We start from the raw sequence: 15,432 nt of genomic DNA on the forward strand, positions 1-15,432 counted from the left end.
CCAAACTGGTTTCAAGGAGGAACTAGACGCATGGTTCTCTCAGCTCGGCTGCTGTAAGTCGCGCGCCCTTCTTTCTGGCTTTGTTTTCTTTTAGAAAGAAGGGCCAGGGAAACCAGGGCCAGGGTGGTTTGCTGCGGCTTCCGCATTATGTCTTTGTGCAAACGCAGCCTCGTGTCAAGGCTTCCGGAGGCCAAGTAGAACGATTGGCATTAGTTGTGACCAAGAAGGGAATTTTGGGGCATTATAGCGGCTTTCAGCGTATTGTCTCATCTTTAAAGCATCCTATGGACTGCGGGTGGTATGCGATTGTCCGGTGGAGTTTGAGGTTGAGTAGTTTGCCCAACTCTTAGAAAAGGGAGGACTCGACCTGGTGTGTGATTATAATTGCCGGTACACCGATGCATGAAATCTACTCTCGACATAAGGTGTCGTCGCAAGATTGTCGAGAAGCATTTTCCGATGACTCTAAGGGAATATCTCAAATCGTGCAAGTCCCGCAAAAGGCGGATTATGTCGAGATGGATTGTGTGAAAAGATTTGGTGAACTGTGGAGTGTTCCCTCAGACGTGTTCCTGCCTTGTCCTCAAATGTATCGTAGTTTTGAACTGTCGTCCTTCTGCGCTTCCCCGATTACCGGAAAATTGACGGAGAAGTTGACTTGCCGGGAACTACATTATCCCGTCCACACAAGTGTGCATTATCGGGAGTGTACTGGTGTATAAAACTTAGATGCGGAAGCTGACGAAGGGATGATTTGTCAGGCTTCTGCTTCGAAGCAAAGGTGAATAGCTTATGTTGTGTGAACACTGCGGACGGCCCGCCTTTAAGAGAATACGATCGTACGTGCTGTAGTTCCGTTGAACGGGGTTCAGTTTCTTGTAAAAGAAGCTTCACGACTGTCAGATTTGTGATTTTATAAATGATCAGATTCAGAAGAGGACGCGACCAGAACATCTTTCAAATATACGAAACAAAATTGAAGGTATTGTGGCACAGAGTGAATAAATCTCCAAAAGCCATCCTAGTGAACTGGAAGACTCCGAAATGTATGCTGTTTGTGGAAAGCCTTCGGGAGCTATAGATATTTAGTGGTATGCCTTGACTAAGTGAAAGGTCAAAAAAATACGGCAGTTTGCGATAGAGTGTGCAAAATTGTGGATGAAGGGATTATGGTATTGGTTTGGAATCTTCTGGATGTTTAAACGTCTGTAATCGCCAAAAGCTCTCCATTCGTCATTGGATTAATTAGTCATGTGAAGTGACAGAGACCAACAGCTGCCAGAAGTCTACAAATACCCTGCTTAAGGAGCTCCTTTTGTTCTCCGCGCTTCTGGGGTGGTAATGGATGCACTTTAGAAAAGATAAAGAAGCCAGTAGTGTTGATGTGGCACTTATCATCATGTTTAGCGAATTCAGAGAGGCTACGCTCGGTGGTGATGTTGCGGTATTTTTGAATGTGCAAATATCTGGGTCGGTGAGGTCTTTAAAAACAATGCAAATAGTGTTCGGTGTCCAGGTTGAGATTTCACCTGATGAAATAAGGGAGATTGTCTGGTCGACGAGGAATCTGCCGTGCAGATCGACTTGCAATCCAGAAGTGCGGATCAACGAAGAATTTGCTGTCGCGAGTTTTAACGATTGTGGTATTAATTGATTATTCTGGAATGAGCTGTAGAGCTGTAGCTAGAGCTGTCTTAAGGGATCATAACTTATTAGGGAAATGTGGTGCTGTGTTTCGAGTAGCCACGGAATCCCCAGCAAGTTTAGTTTTTTGGTGAAAAAGTACAGAGCATTTCATTTTATCACGTGTCCAAAGACTTTGGATCGATACACGCGAAGAAAGCAGGTTTGTTTCCGTGAGTCCTTGCAGCTTAAAAAATTGAAGTTTGAAGCCGATTTCGTCACCATTCAACTGCTTCATCTCGCGCAGCAGTTGGCTTGCCCTACATTCACCAAGCGTTAGCTCTGTCATTAAGTGATTTAGCCTAGCAATTTCACTTACTTGATAGACAACATTAACATCGACAGGGAAGAACACTAAGCGGGGCGAGGAGTGGAAAGAACTGAGCAGAGGAGAAGAGCTTCGTGTTGTATTTTGCTGGGTTCTGGTTGTTCTTTTTTTAAATTAAATTGATAATAAATTAAATTACCTAAATTAATTTATCGGTAAAGTTTTTTTACCATGGAAAACTGGCTAGCCCCCGAAAATTGCGACGATAATAAGTAACCGAATTTGTTTTTCATGAGTCGTGGCCGTCTGTTTTTTATAGTCCTCGGGGTGTACTCAATTAAATGAATGTGTTCACCTTGCAAATTGCCTGCTCCGCTACAATGCTGCGCATAGGTGACTTTGAAGTCAATGAAAAAATGGTGCAACTGATGACCATATTTCAACCATTTTTCGATCGCTCGCCGCAGCGAAAAAATCTGATCTGTCGCTAATTTCAGCCGATGATATTCTGGACGTATGCGGTTATCCGGCTTAGCAATATCGCGGAGGATAACTTATATCTGGTGCTCAGCATCATGGTATCTCTATAATTATTGGCAGGTGTGATATCCGCCATTTTATGTATGGGACAGATAATGCTTTGTCGCCCATCATCGGGCATTGATTCGTTGTCAATAACCTTGAGCACAAATTGATGAACCGCTTGGTTTAGTTGGTCGCCTCCCGATATAACCAGTTCGGCTGTCCAATATGCCCATGCTGTCGGGAATCAGATTTCTATCTTTGTTTCGGCGAAATGAGCTTCGAGATTTATGTATGTATATGACTCCATTTTGCTGACTTGTTGGTAAAACATGCGCCCTTTCTACGGTTGCTCACTGTGCTTCTCTTATTGACAGATCTTTGCTTCTCTCACGCTTTCCGTTTCTGTTTGTTTAGTCGAGATCGACGAATTCATATAAGGCTCTGCGCATGCCCTACTATGAGTTAAGGTTAAGCGTTGTTAAGAATGTTGAGTACTTAGATGGGAAACCAGTCGAAAGTGTCTGGTATAGAACCTCGTGCAAACAGTAGTAACGATTTTTACTGAAAAGTGAACTACCTTATCATTCAAAACCAGGCAAGTCTTCGACAGAGAGCTACACGACCGCGCGAGGCAGGAAAAAACACAGAACTCTCTTTTCTTATTAAAGTATTTCGTTTCGCTCAGCCTAATATTTCGCAGGGTCCATTTGGCAAGAGTAGCAAGATTCTAATCCTTCAATTGGGCCTAAAGGGAAGTAGCGCTCGCATTTCAAAAATGCATGTAAGCAAGAATAAATGAATCTGAAATTGGAATTGCCGACACCTTCTTAGGAAGCGAAAATTTCCAATTAGTAGAAGACAACCTGGAATGAAATTATCATAATGGCAGATCGGATTCAATTCACAATTATGAAAGCACAGTTTGTTACTATTGTTTGAAACTACATATTTCATCCAATTCTGGAATCTTAGCTCAGTTGCCCTTGCGGAGATTAGCTGAAGATCTTTGAAAGCAAGCCCATTTTTAATATTTAATAATTTCGAATGTCTTCATAGAATTGGTTGCCTGCTGGAGACAATTGTGTGAGATCGCTCCAGGTGTCCTAACAGATCTCCACTTCGTAGGAACTTAATTTATTCTAATTTTTTTTCTTTGAAATGCGACCCGACTTTTTAGATTAATCAATAGATTATATATGAAGGCTTGATTAGAAGCAAGATTGATTTATAATTTAGTTGACTTTGGTGATGAAATAATTAGAAGCCTTGTTGGTTTCCAGATGGTGATCGGAATTCCCAATTTGTTGAGTGGTTAAGAGAGACAATTTGTTTTCGGATTATGCGACAATTCTTCAAGGAGTTGATAATATTATCTATCAAGTTTGAAAAATCTAAAACTAAAATTTGATTTTTTACAGGTACTACAACAAGCCGGTAACATAGAACGGCTAGGACGATTTCTATGGTCATTACCGCAATGTGATAAACTGCAACTGAATGAGTCAGTGCTCAAAGCAAAGGCTGTTGTTGCATTCCACCGGGGACAATATAAGGAACTCTACAGGCTGTTGGAACATCATCAGTTTTCACCGCATAATCATTCAAAACTACAGACACTATGGCTTAAAGGTAAGATGAAATATTGATTTCAACAAGGGCATGAAAAAGGGGAAGCGAATTAACTGTGATGCTGAGCTATTCCAAGCAATTAACGATTCCCTCCAATGCAAACTCTAAGAAACCACACCAGCATGGAGATGTTTTGGATCTTAAAATTTTTAAAATTAATCAAATTTGCAAATATGACTTCTTTTAATCCATATATGAACCGAGTTTCTCTATCTTCAATGAAAGAAGGTCCCTCCACTTACACTTATCGGTGTTACCTTGAAAGAAGACACTATTTTCCGAAAGGGTTTTATCTGGCTGGTGGTAATAGTTGTTCCCTTTGTCAAGAATGTAGCTCAAGCATAAGAAAACTTGTGTATTGAAATTCATTTGGTTTTCCGCTGCTACGCTTCGATTCTTCATCATTATGCAGTTTCCACGTTTGTAATCTAATCTAATCTCGCTAGCTAGCTCGGGAAAAATTGAAGCGAAAAGAAAAACAACAACATGGGATTTCATTCATAAATTGTTGCCGTTGTCATTGCAATGAGTATACGAAGGTAAAAACATAACAAAAGGAAGTCGGGAATTTTTCTACTTTCCGGTGAATTGAATAAGAGCACGATGACACTTATCCATTTGCTGCCAGTATACATGCATATTAATAAAACACGTTTCTAGATTTGTGTGTAGTTTTGCTAAGTACCTTAACCAATTAAGGTGGCTTTAGCTTATTTTGCATAGTCCATTTCAATTTAGTCCTCTACAGTCTTTGCCCAACAGTGATATTACAGGGCATTGGGCTTTTGGGCATTATTGACCTTTGGGAACAGCCGTGAAGGCTATGAAATCATAAGTGCAAGATGCATATGAAAAGATGTTGCACTGCGTCCTAAAGGAGCTATTGTGGCCCTTTACTGGTTATAGTATACATACATATAAACTATAGTATGTCGTTTAAACCTATAATCGGTAGAAACTTTATTATGTTCTCTACTTCCAAGTGTTCCAAGCTGGTATCTACCTGAACCTACTTTGCACAGTGCTGCTCCTAATTAAATCTACAGGCAGTGTCCGTAAATATCCCCGGCTTCCCCAGGTGATAGTTTAGCGGGCGGTGGTCAGTGGGGGAGGTTTAAATAGTCTTTCGGGCGCTTGGATTCGCAGCTCTCTATCTACCCGGGACTGTTCCATTCCTGGTAGGTTCGCCCAGTAAAATTCCCTCTATGTCGTTCCACTTCACTTATTAATGTCGTAGCTATGAATCCGTTTCCGATTCCACAGAATGGCTCTGGCCCATATAGCGGCGACGCTGCTTCTTTCCTGGTTAGTTTGTCTGCTGCGTCATTGCCTTCTAACCCAATGTGGCCTGAAACTTAGAGAATTCAGACCTTATTGAGCGAGCCGAGCATGTTCAGTCTGTTAAGGCATTGCCATATCAGTTTCGAATTTACCTAGTAGGAGTTAACTGCCTCAATAGCCGCTTGGCTGTCAGCTACAATTGCCATGTTCTGTCCCCTACAGTTCCTTTCGAGGTTGAAAGGGGCACATCTATGGCCTATATTTCCACCTGAAATATGCTAGTATGGTTAGTGCGTTTTCCTTGGAGCAGTGACCCCAGCGCCTACTCCCTCTGACGTAAGGGATCCGTCATTGTACCAGCTAATCAATTGTTATGTTGTGTATTGCTCCAACATATTTCAAACTTCTTATCGAAGTGGAACCTCTTCATGTTATCCCTTGGTATCAGTAATTCGGGATGACGCCTAGAAACAACTTCAATTTTCCTTCGATTTCGACAGTTCCCCGCTTCACTGGTACTCTCTGATCTTCTGAAGATCTCCCCTCTTGCCTGCATCTGTACGTGTAGCTGGAGAGAAGTCAGTCCCAGAAGGACCTCTTGCCGTTGGGTGGTTCTCATTGCCCCACACGCTGAGCAGTCTTTGAAGTTTCTATAACTGCCTGGCTGTTGTGCTGTGTGCAGTTCTTTCTGCCCAGATTACCGCCGCATAGGTAATCGTTGGTCCTGCTATTGCTGTGTACATCCAGTGCAGCATTTTTGGAGTGCATCCCAGTTTTTTCCTGCTGTGGACTTGTAAGTCATCAGAGCCCTTGTGTTTTTCGGACGTATATATATTTTCAACATATGTTTTCCATAGTAGTTTTTGGTCTATATATATGGTCTATATATTTGTATATCACACAAAATATTTGACCTCTTGTTACTTGTTTCACCTCCATGCCATGTAATTTAACGGCTCTCAGGTCATCGCTTCTTAGTGTATGGAACTATACTTTCCTTGGCTGGATTTATGCGCAGCCCCGCCCATCTGCACCAGTTACTAGTGATTCGCAGTCCGGTTTGAATTCTGTCACATTTGGTATCTTCATATTTGCCTTTACAGATTAAAACAATATCAGCAGCGTAATCCTGCGCCTGAATTCCAGTGTTCGTTAGCTCTCTTAGGAGTTCATCAACTACAATGCTCCACATTAATGGTGAGAATACTTCATCTTGTAGACAAGCTTGAGCAGAGTTCATGACAATAAAATTTGTGCTTGTCGGTATTTCTGTTTGTCTACTCTCTAACTTTCTGCCCATCCAGGAAACCTACTCCCACTTCCTTGCAGATTAGAGCGCCTCATATCTCTGTGTGCGATGTGTTATCGAACGCTCCTTTGCTGACATGGATTTAGAGGATTGCCTACAACTTTACTTCTAATATAATTGTCTATGAGCTTCTCCACCGCCTTAAGTATGAACGATGTCAGGCAGATTGGTTTGGAAGATTTAAGGCGAAAAAGAACCTTTTTGCCCACTTCCGTAATAAAGATCACTCTTGCCCGTTTCCATGACCTTGGCATATATCCTAAGACTATGCTGCCCATTATCATTCTTAGGAGAGATCATAAGATTTCTAGGTTTCTCTGGAGTAGTGCTGGAAGAATGCCAACTACTCCGGGTGATTTCAGTGGCTTAAAAGTTCCCACTGCCCATCTTACTCTAGCTTCCGAGCATACTTCTTTCGATGGTTTTTAATTCACCTTTTTTCCCTTTGTATGGCCTTTCCCTTGTATTGTTGTGGAAATGAGATGTGAGAAGCAGGTATATCATGTCCTCCTCATTCTCGATAAATGCCCCGTCTTCCTTCTTCAGGCAGGCAGAAGATATTGTCGTGTCTTTGGCTATAGCTTTATATAGTCTGGATACTTCGGTGGTTTGTTCTATTTCTTCACAGAATTCCCTGAAACTCTCTCGTTTTGCTTCCCTGATCGCGTTGCTGTACGTCGTCAGTGCCCTTTTGTAACTCTGCCAGTCCGCTCAGTTGAAGAGTTTTCAGTTCTCCTTCCTCATTCTGGCAAGGTTCCTACTCTACCAGGGTGGGTCCCTTAATGACTTGACTGTATCATATGCGTCGATGACGACTCTATCGAGGCCTCCCACCACTGTTTCTAGCTCTATTTTGTTCTTAATGTCACCGCTCAGCTGTAGGTAGGTCATTTTGTCACTCAGATATGTTGTGCAGGAGTCTCATTCTGTTCTCCGGAGATAATCTATTATTCTAATTTCTTCCGACTTGCCTTCAATGTCGAATCTGATTATTCCGTGATTCGACATAGAAGGCTCATTCGACACCCTCAAATTCTTGACCAAGCCGCTCATCAGAGTGTTTCCTAGATTTATCTCTAGTACCTCTTGTATGGCGCTGGTCATGAATGTTGGTGTGTTCCCCACATTATGTATTTCTAACTTACTACTAAGGATGAATTCCAAAAGGTACTCACCTCTTCGATGTCGCTGCTTCCACAGACCTCACGGTGGGTGTTGGCATCGTAGCCGAGGAGAAATGGTAACGCCCTCCTCTCACAGAAGTTCGCCAGTCTAAAGACTAATTCCGGTGGAATCTGAGTGTCGTCTCCTGGGAAGTATCCTGATTCCACGACTGCCCCTCGAGGTCTTTCCTCGGCTTCCAATGTCATTTGGACAGCCACGAGGTATCCAGTTAGAAACTCTGAAAGACGTATGTATGTTAACTTTCTTTTGAGAATGATTCAAACTCTTGTTTTTTCACAAGAGGAATCCTAAATTATCTGCATATTTCCTCCTTACAGACAGCGAATTTCTCCCCGGCACACCCAAGGTTCTTGGGTCTTCTTCACTATTTCGATGTTATCCTTGGAGTTTTCCCTTATAATTACTGCAGATGCAGCTTTTTCATGGTGGATCGACCCCTTCGGGGACCTTGGTAGGTTTACCAGCCGATGTGACCTCCGAAGTATACATCCTTGGTTTCTCCCTGTGCACGTGCACACGTGCATCTGTAATTGATAAGGCAGTCACGACTTTTAATTGCCTCCAGGGGTCGGTCGTCTGCCCCGGTCGTGGGCAGTTTATTTTTGCCCTTCTTACTTCTTAAAAACTTTCCATAACCGTGTGTGGGGATCCATGTTTTGAGTGACGAGGAAGCGCAGAAGCTTCTCCGTCTCAATCGCTGCGGCTTTGGAAAGGCAGACCGTTACCATATGTGCCCTTAGTATATCATCCCCAATACATGTCGCCAGTTCCGTTTCCTGCCATCCTGGCAGTTTAGGGAACTATAGGCCTAAGCCAGTTCGACGTGCCCCTCGTCGCGCAGTCTACCAATATACGATCTAATCAAAAGCGTATATCAGTAAACACGAATTCCTTATTCCATCTCTCACACATTTTCATGACGATGAGGACCTATATTATTTGCTGCTTCTCACGTGTAAGTATTTGCCCAGGAAACACTTTGGACAGTATGGCCAGAAGAATGCTCTTTACCGCATTACTATAGCTAACGGCCTTCCCCCTTTTCTCTTGCGGGCTGAATCCCGTTGGTCCTCGTTTCTGGGTTCTGATGCTTAAGTCTGTCCTGAACCTTTTTAAAGGTTTCAAGCCGTCCTTCAGATAGCGTAGATACCATTTTGCATCTGCGCCACTGATCAGTTGATGGTCGCTTGTCTTCGCTTGTTCATTGCATTCACATTTTCTCGGACGGATGAGAGCCTCAATCTCCGGAGTTTAACCCCGTCCGTTTTGGAACCCCTTATCTCTGTTTTTGCTGGGGGACTATGATGTATGTAGCTAGGTTTGAAAATGCATCCATAGACAACAGGCTGATTTTTGCTCTGGATTCTTCTGCACCTGCTGCACTGTCGCAATTTGGAAGGAATTGTAAATTAAATAATTTTTCGGAATTTGATGATGCATCTGGCCCTTCCTACCTTGACGTTGTTTCTTGTCTACGGTGGTAATCGATTTCGATGTTTTGTCTAGAATGTGGATATACAAATACTTTAACAATAAATTGAGGGTGTTCCGTGCAATGCTCCCTTCACGCTATCACATGGGAAGTGATCACCATTGTTACTCAAAGGCTCCATGTTTTCCTTAACATCTGTTTGCATCGTGTCATCAGTGTATTTTGTCCCGACAAAATCTCGAACGAAGAGCCGCCTCGGCGTACAGGGCAGGTACTTATAGACGTATGGAACGGAAAGCGAAAGTAGCAGTGACAGGTTACACCTTGAGAAAGAGGGATAACTTCATTGTTAGCTATGCCAGCCAATGGAACGCATTATCCCAGAGTAGCCGACAAGGATATTGCCCTAAAAACACATGGCGCAATATGGTAGAAGAGGAGTGGGAAGACTTGTAGAAAGCAAAGCATATTTTGCTGAATCGGCAACGAGAGCACGTAACCAGACCTATGCAGTTGCCTTAGGTTTGTAAATGGATAAAGTCGATGATATCTGGTGTTTTCTCAGAAAGACTACTCCGAGACTCAAAATTGGGTTCCTTCAAGTTCTGTCAAGGCCGGCTTCTAGATTATTCCTCTAGTTAAGACTTCATCCAGGTCCTTGTATTATTGTAAGATCTCATGTTTTTTAGCGCGCCCATTGGTATTCTTTCCAAGCAATAGACATCAGCTTTGTCCACTCTACACCCTTTCAGTTTGAATATGAGATTCTCTTTCTGAGTTCTTCCTCTTTTAACCCCCTACATGCTACCTGGTTCCCGCTGGTTTCCAATGAGATCCGTTTTTTCCCTGCCATTATGTCGTTAAGAATGTAGTCAAGTGTTATTTGTGTCACTTGGGATGTTGCGAAGGCAATAAATTTTGACTTTTGCCTTGATACCTCCTTCTTCTTCCTACAGCTTATTGCAGAGCACTCTAATGGCTCCCTCTATGCTTTTAATATTTTGATGCTTTTTCGACAAATTTCACTAAATCAATTGCCTTAAACTGCTCAGCAATTCGTTCTCTGTTCACTATGAACCTTGGCCGGAATAATCTTTTTTCTTATATCTTCCTTCTTTCTTCTCCTGTATTTCGACCCGTGTACTATAAGTTCTTTCTCCTGTTTTCCATTTTAGGTTATTTGTTCTCAAAACCATTGTAATGCACATGCCAGAGATGCCTAACCACAAGTCCAGTGCTCAGAATATCTGTGAAAAACTGGACGAACTGAAATTTATCCATAAATAGCTCTATTCACTACCTGAGGTCGCGTCTTATTTAAGAGCTGGTAGCTTTTCAGGTATGCCTATTTATCTGTCAAATCCATATTACTCAGTTAAGCCTGTTCTCGAAATATGGCAGAAGTGTATGGCCTTTGAAATCCTGTATATGCTTTGAGTGGATCCATTTTTTTCGAGAATATTGATTGAATCGGCCTGCAATGCATGGAAGCTTTCGGCGTCCGCAAATAGAGGCTACATCTATTGAATATCGTGCAGCTGAACTGTAATGGATATGCCCTAGGCTTATTTACTCTCCTGATAAAATTAAAACAGGAAAGTATGGCATGGGAACGATAACAGTAGTAGCTGTATTATCATGAGTGGCAATGACTAGACGCCAGGAATTAGAACTTCCGCTTAAGATGGAGACAAACTGGCAACGCCAATGAGCCCCGCACTCCTAGACTCGGACTCTTTGGTCAGCGACAACGTATGCAAGAACCGTAAGCCCAAAAAATCTTTGGTGCGCAATACTTTGATTTGCACCGCATAGGTCCAACTTCCTCGGTTTCCGCAGGGAATAGCACACATGCGTGGGCACCTGAACAAATCATCGAGAGAGATTTCAATGCAGTTGCTTCTCATTCCCATGCGAATACCTACATAAAGCCGGCATAAAATAGGACATCAGCAAGCAGTTGTCTCGCTTCTGACCATTGCGTGGGAGTCTCCTTCAAGGGTGGCAAAATATCAGAGGGACATTTTACCATCCTGCGGGAGTGTTTGTAGGAAAAAATGTTGGAAACTGGACAAGTAATGGCCTCCTATATTCGGAGTGCACTGATGATTAAACCGGGTCCAGCAAGTTTGTGAACTAGAAAAGTACAGGGAGCAGCCGCACCAGGCGCGGAAGTTTTACCAACAAGTCAGCAGGATGAAACCTTATACACCTCAATGCTCATCCTGCGGAGACAAAGAGGGAAATCTGATTTCCGACAGAATGGGCATATTGGAGCGATGGGTTGAGTACTTGGATGAGCTACTGAACAACCAGAACATCGACGACTTGGAGGTCCCGCCAACTGAAGACGATGGACAAATACTGCCACCACCAAGTTTAGGAGAAACAGTCCGTGCAATTCATCGGCTAAAAAATCATAAGTCGCCAGGAGCCGATGGATTACAGCCGAATCGGATAAATATAGAGGGGACCAGTTACACCAAGTAGTTCATTAACTTGTGCTCAAGGTATTGGCAACGAGGCATTATCTGTCTCATACATAAAAAGGGAGATATCGCACAGTGTAGTAATTATAGAGGTATCACGTTGCTGAGTACCATGCTGAGCACACCCAGAACATCATTGGCCCATACCAAAGAGACTTCACTCCAGGCAAATCAGCAACAGATCAGATTTTCTCTCTGCGGAAAGCGATGGAAAAACTGTTGGAATATGGACAACAGTTGCACCATCTATTCATCGACTTTAAAGCCGCCTATGATAGCATAGCCAAGGTAAAACTGTACACGGCCGTATCCCGACGAATCTAATAAGATTGACTAGGCTGACCCTGACCAATGTGCGAGGCCAGATAAAAGCACCAGGATCACTCTCAAGACCATTCGACATCAACAACGGTCTACGACAAGGGATGCCCTATCATGCGTCCTCTTTAACCTAGCCCTCAAGAAAGTGATCCGTGATGCTGATGTAAATGCAAGAGGTACGATCCTCTTTAAGTCCACCCAACTACTGGCCTATGCTGACGATATCGACATCATGGGAAAAACCACCCGAGACGTACAAACTGCCTTCATCCAAATCGAGGATGCGGCGCGAGATCTTGGGCTGCACATCAATGAAGGCAAGACAAAATATATGGTGGCAACGTCAGCACCGAAGGCGAACCAACTAACAACATCAAACCGCACTGGTCAAACAGGAAGAATAATGATAGGAGAATACAACTTTGAGACCGTTGACAATTTTTCCTATCTAGGGTCGAAAATCACAACCGATAACAGCTACAATGATGAAATCCGCGCACGGTTGTTGTCAGCTAACAGAGCCTATTTCAGTTTACAAAGACTGTTCCGCTCGAAACGTCTCACCATAGGGGTCAAAGCTCTTACTGTACAAGACTATGATCTTGCCAGTCCTCTTGTATTCCTCGGAAACTCGGGTTCTTAGCAAGAAAAATATCGAACTCTTGGCCGCGTTCGAGAGAAGAATCCTCCGAAGAGTTTTTGGCCCCCTACATGAGGATGACGATTCCGTAGCCTACACAATGATGAAATCTATGACCGATACCATGACCGTCACGTTGTGGATAAAATTGGGCTTAATAGGTTACGGTGGGCGAGTCACTTAATCCGTATGGAGGAGGATGATTCCACCCGGAAAGTCTATAAGGGCAATATCTATGGTAGAAAAAGAAGACGAGGCAGATCCTGCCTAAGATGAAGGCTGGAAAGATCAAAATGCATTCATATCGGAAGACTATAAAGCGTCATTTTTATTAGGAGAGTAACAACAATACTAAACAGAAAAAAGCATCTTCAGTACATCCCACTGGCGAAGGGACTACAGCGTAATTCCCTTAACGGAACAGGCGGAAGAAAGGGAAGCAAGTTAAGTGATCGAAACTGACACGATACAAATGTGTGGCGTGAGACATGTGCTGACTGGACCCCGCGAATTCTATAGAGTAATCGATGATGAGGGGATCGAGTCTTTAACACCAAAGTCTGAGGGAAGCCTGGTGCCACTATTTCATTTAAGATTAGATTTATGTCAAAAAACCTAAAGATTAATCAAATCAGCCAGCAGCATACCAAAGTCTCTTCTTTTTTGCTGACGAAGTTGCATCATTATCCTTATATCTTTCTGGTATAAGAGTTATGGGTTTGATCTAACAAAATCTATCGTATTAGATCAGTTATAATAATAATAATCGTTGGCGCAACAATCCATCTTGGATCAGTGCCTTGAAATGTATTAGAGCACTTCATTCAAGACCGTAACGGTACCTTACAGTATACTGTAGGAGACAATGTGGTCAGCATTGCGCTCCGCCGAGATTATCACCCTGATTTGACTCAGGGTATTCATTCACAGCTGAGTCGACTGGTATCCGCGTCAAATCACGATACAAATACCACTGCCACCAGTGAGAATGGAACCGCGATCTTCCGTATGACAGCCTTGTGCTCTAACCATTCAGCTACCCGGACACTACTGGGATCATCTATAATCCAGGATCCGAAAGATCGAATGCCTTTGTCCTGATGTGAAAATTGTTAAAAGCAACCGTACTAAGACAAGTCTATTCCCATGATCTTTTTGCGGTCATCTTACAATACCAGGTTAATGCCACGAGGAAAACCGCGATAGTTGCCTTTGATCCTATGATTCTTTATGACCTCTCCTGACGCTAGAACTAAGGAATTCGATGACATGTGCAGAATCAACTGATTTTGAACTCTTAGTTGAGTGTAATACTAGCGCTCAACATATTCGTTGGGGAAGTAGCTAATGCAATTCTATAGAAGAAAAGCGGTGTGATTTCATCACCCCAGTTGCTCCCATTACTAAAAGAAGTGAAGTAATTAGTTTACAAATTTGCACTTCAAAGCTACCAGGGTTGATTAGAGTCTGCCAAATGGTAGATCACCATTACTTTGAATTTGTGGGTGCACAGGATGTGATCCTAGAAAAATGGACTGGGCAAATTTAATGAACTTCTCAGGAATAAAGTGCAGCTCCCTAGGTGACTAAGGAGTCCTTTGGCGATAGAAGATCAATTGGAATCTCACGCTTTTGGAGTTCCTTGAAGAGTCTTTTCCTACTTTTCCTATTTCCCGAGGCAAACGATGTAAAATGGTTCTCCGGTGAGACCGAGAACTGCTAAAACTCAAGAACTCCACCGGACAATTTCTAAATCGCGCTTCCAAAAGAAATAAGGATAAGATTGGATAAAATTTAGAACAAATTGTGAGGAGACTAGAAGGAGAAAGAGAGGCTTCAAGGCTGTGCAGAGCCTTTAAAGAGGTTGAGTTGGTCAAGTTGTACTCTATTATGAAATTGACACAGACACAGACTGTCGCTAATTCGTTTGTTTATGTAGCACAGAGCAGTGGAAGAGATATTGGGGGAACTGAATCCAGTTCTTGTGATTCTCGGATTCCCATATATGTTATCTGTTGGGAAGAAGATATAAAATCATTCTCAAACGCTGAGAAGAGTGAGGTACACCGGAAGAATGTGTCGCGATATACTGAATATACTGAAGTCTTTTACACCGATGGCTCCAAAACAGAACTGGATTCGGTAGCAGAAGCGTAAAGAAAAGAGTCTTTCAGCCTGAATTATATGCAAACCGTAACCCGCATGATTTACGAGTGATTAGAGGTCAGGCGCATCACGATCTGTAGCGATAGTCAAGCTGCCTTGAGGGTACTGGTTACACCTTTAATCATCTGAAAAATCGTTCAGGAAGAGCGTTGAATTTTTCCCTTGCCAAGCCGAAACCGGTAATTGGAGTGTCAGTAGCATTAGCTTATGTTACTATCACAAACTGGGAACTAGCTTCCCAAAGGAAAAGTCGCTGAGCCTAAATTCCACTCGATATCCCAGACTTTTCCTATCAGAACCAATCGAACATACTGCAAAGTTTATGTAACTATAACTTTGATAATGGTAGCATGATTTATACAGAATTTTCAACGCGATGGCTTAAATTTCCGAAATGTGCTAATGTACTGTTATTAACTTAATTTGAGCGGAAAGATTTTCGTATTGAGTAGTTTTCTGCCCTGTCTCACTTTAAGGCCGTACATCGACATTTCGTCCGCAAGG

General features: G+C 42.7%; 1 protein-coding gene across 1 annotated transcript in view; it reads left to right on the forward strand.

The window, feature by feature from the left end:
* Nucleotides 1-15,432, forward strand: part of LOC119655644 (protein sine oculis) — a 115,870-nt gene that overhangs the window by 41,129 nt on the left and 59,309 nt on the right. The window contains 1 exon segment of the mRNA XM_038061623.1: nucleotides 3,895-4,105. Coding sequence (XP_037917551.1) covers nucleotides 3,895-4,105 — 211 coding nt within the window.

Source organism: Hermetia illucens, chromosome 4 (genome assembly GCF_905115235.1).
Source record: "Hermetia illucens chromosome 4, iHerIll2.2.curated.20191125, whole genome shotgun sequence".
NCBI classification, from domain to species: domain Eukaryota; kingdom Metazoa; phylum Arthropoda; class Insecta; order Diptera; family Stratiomyidae; genus Hermetia; species Hermetia illucens.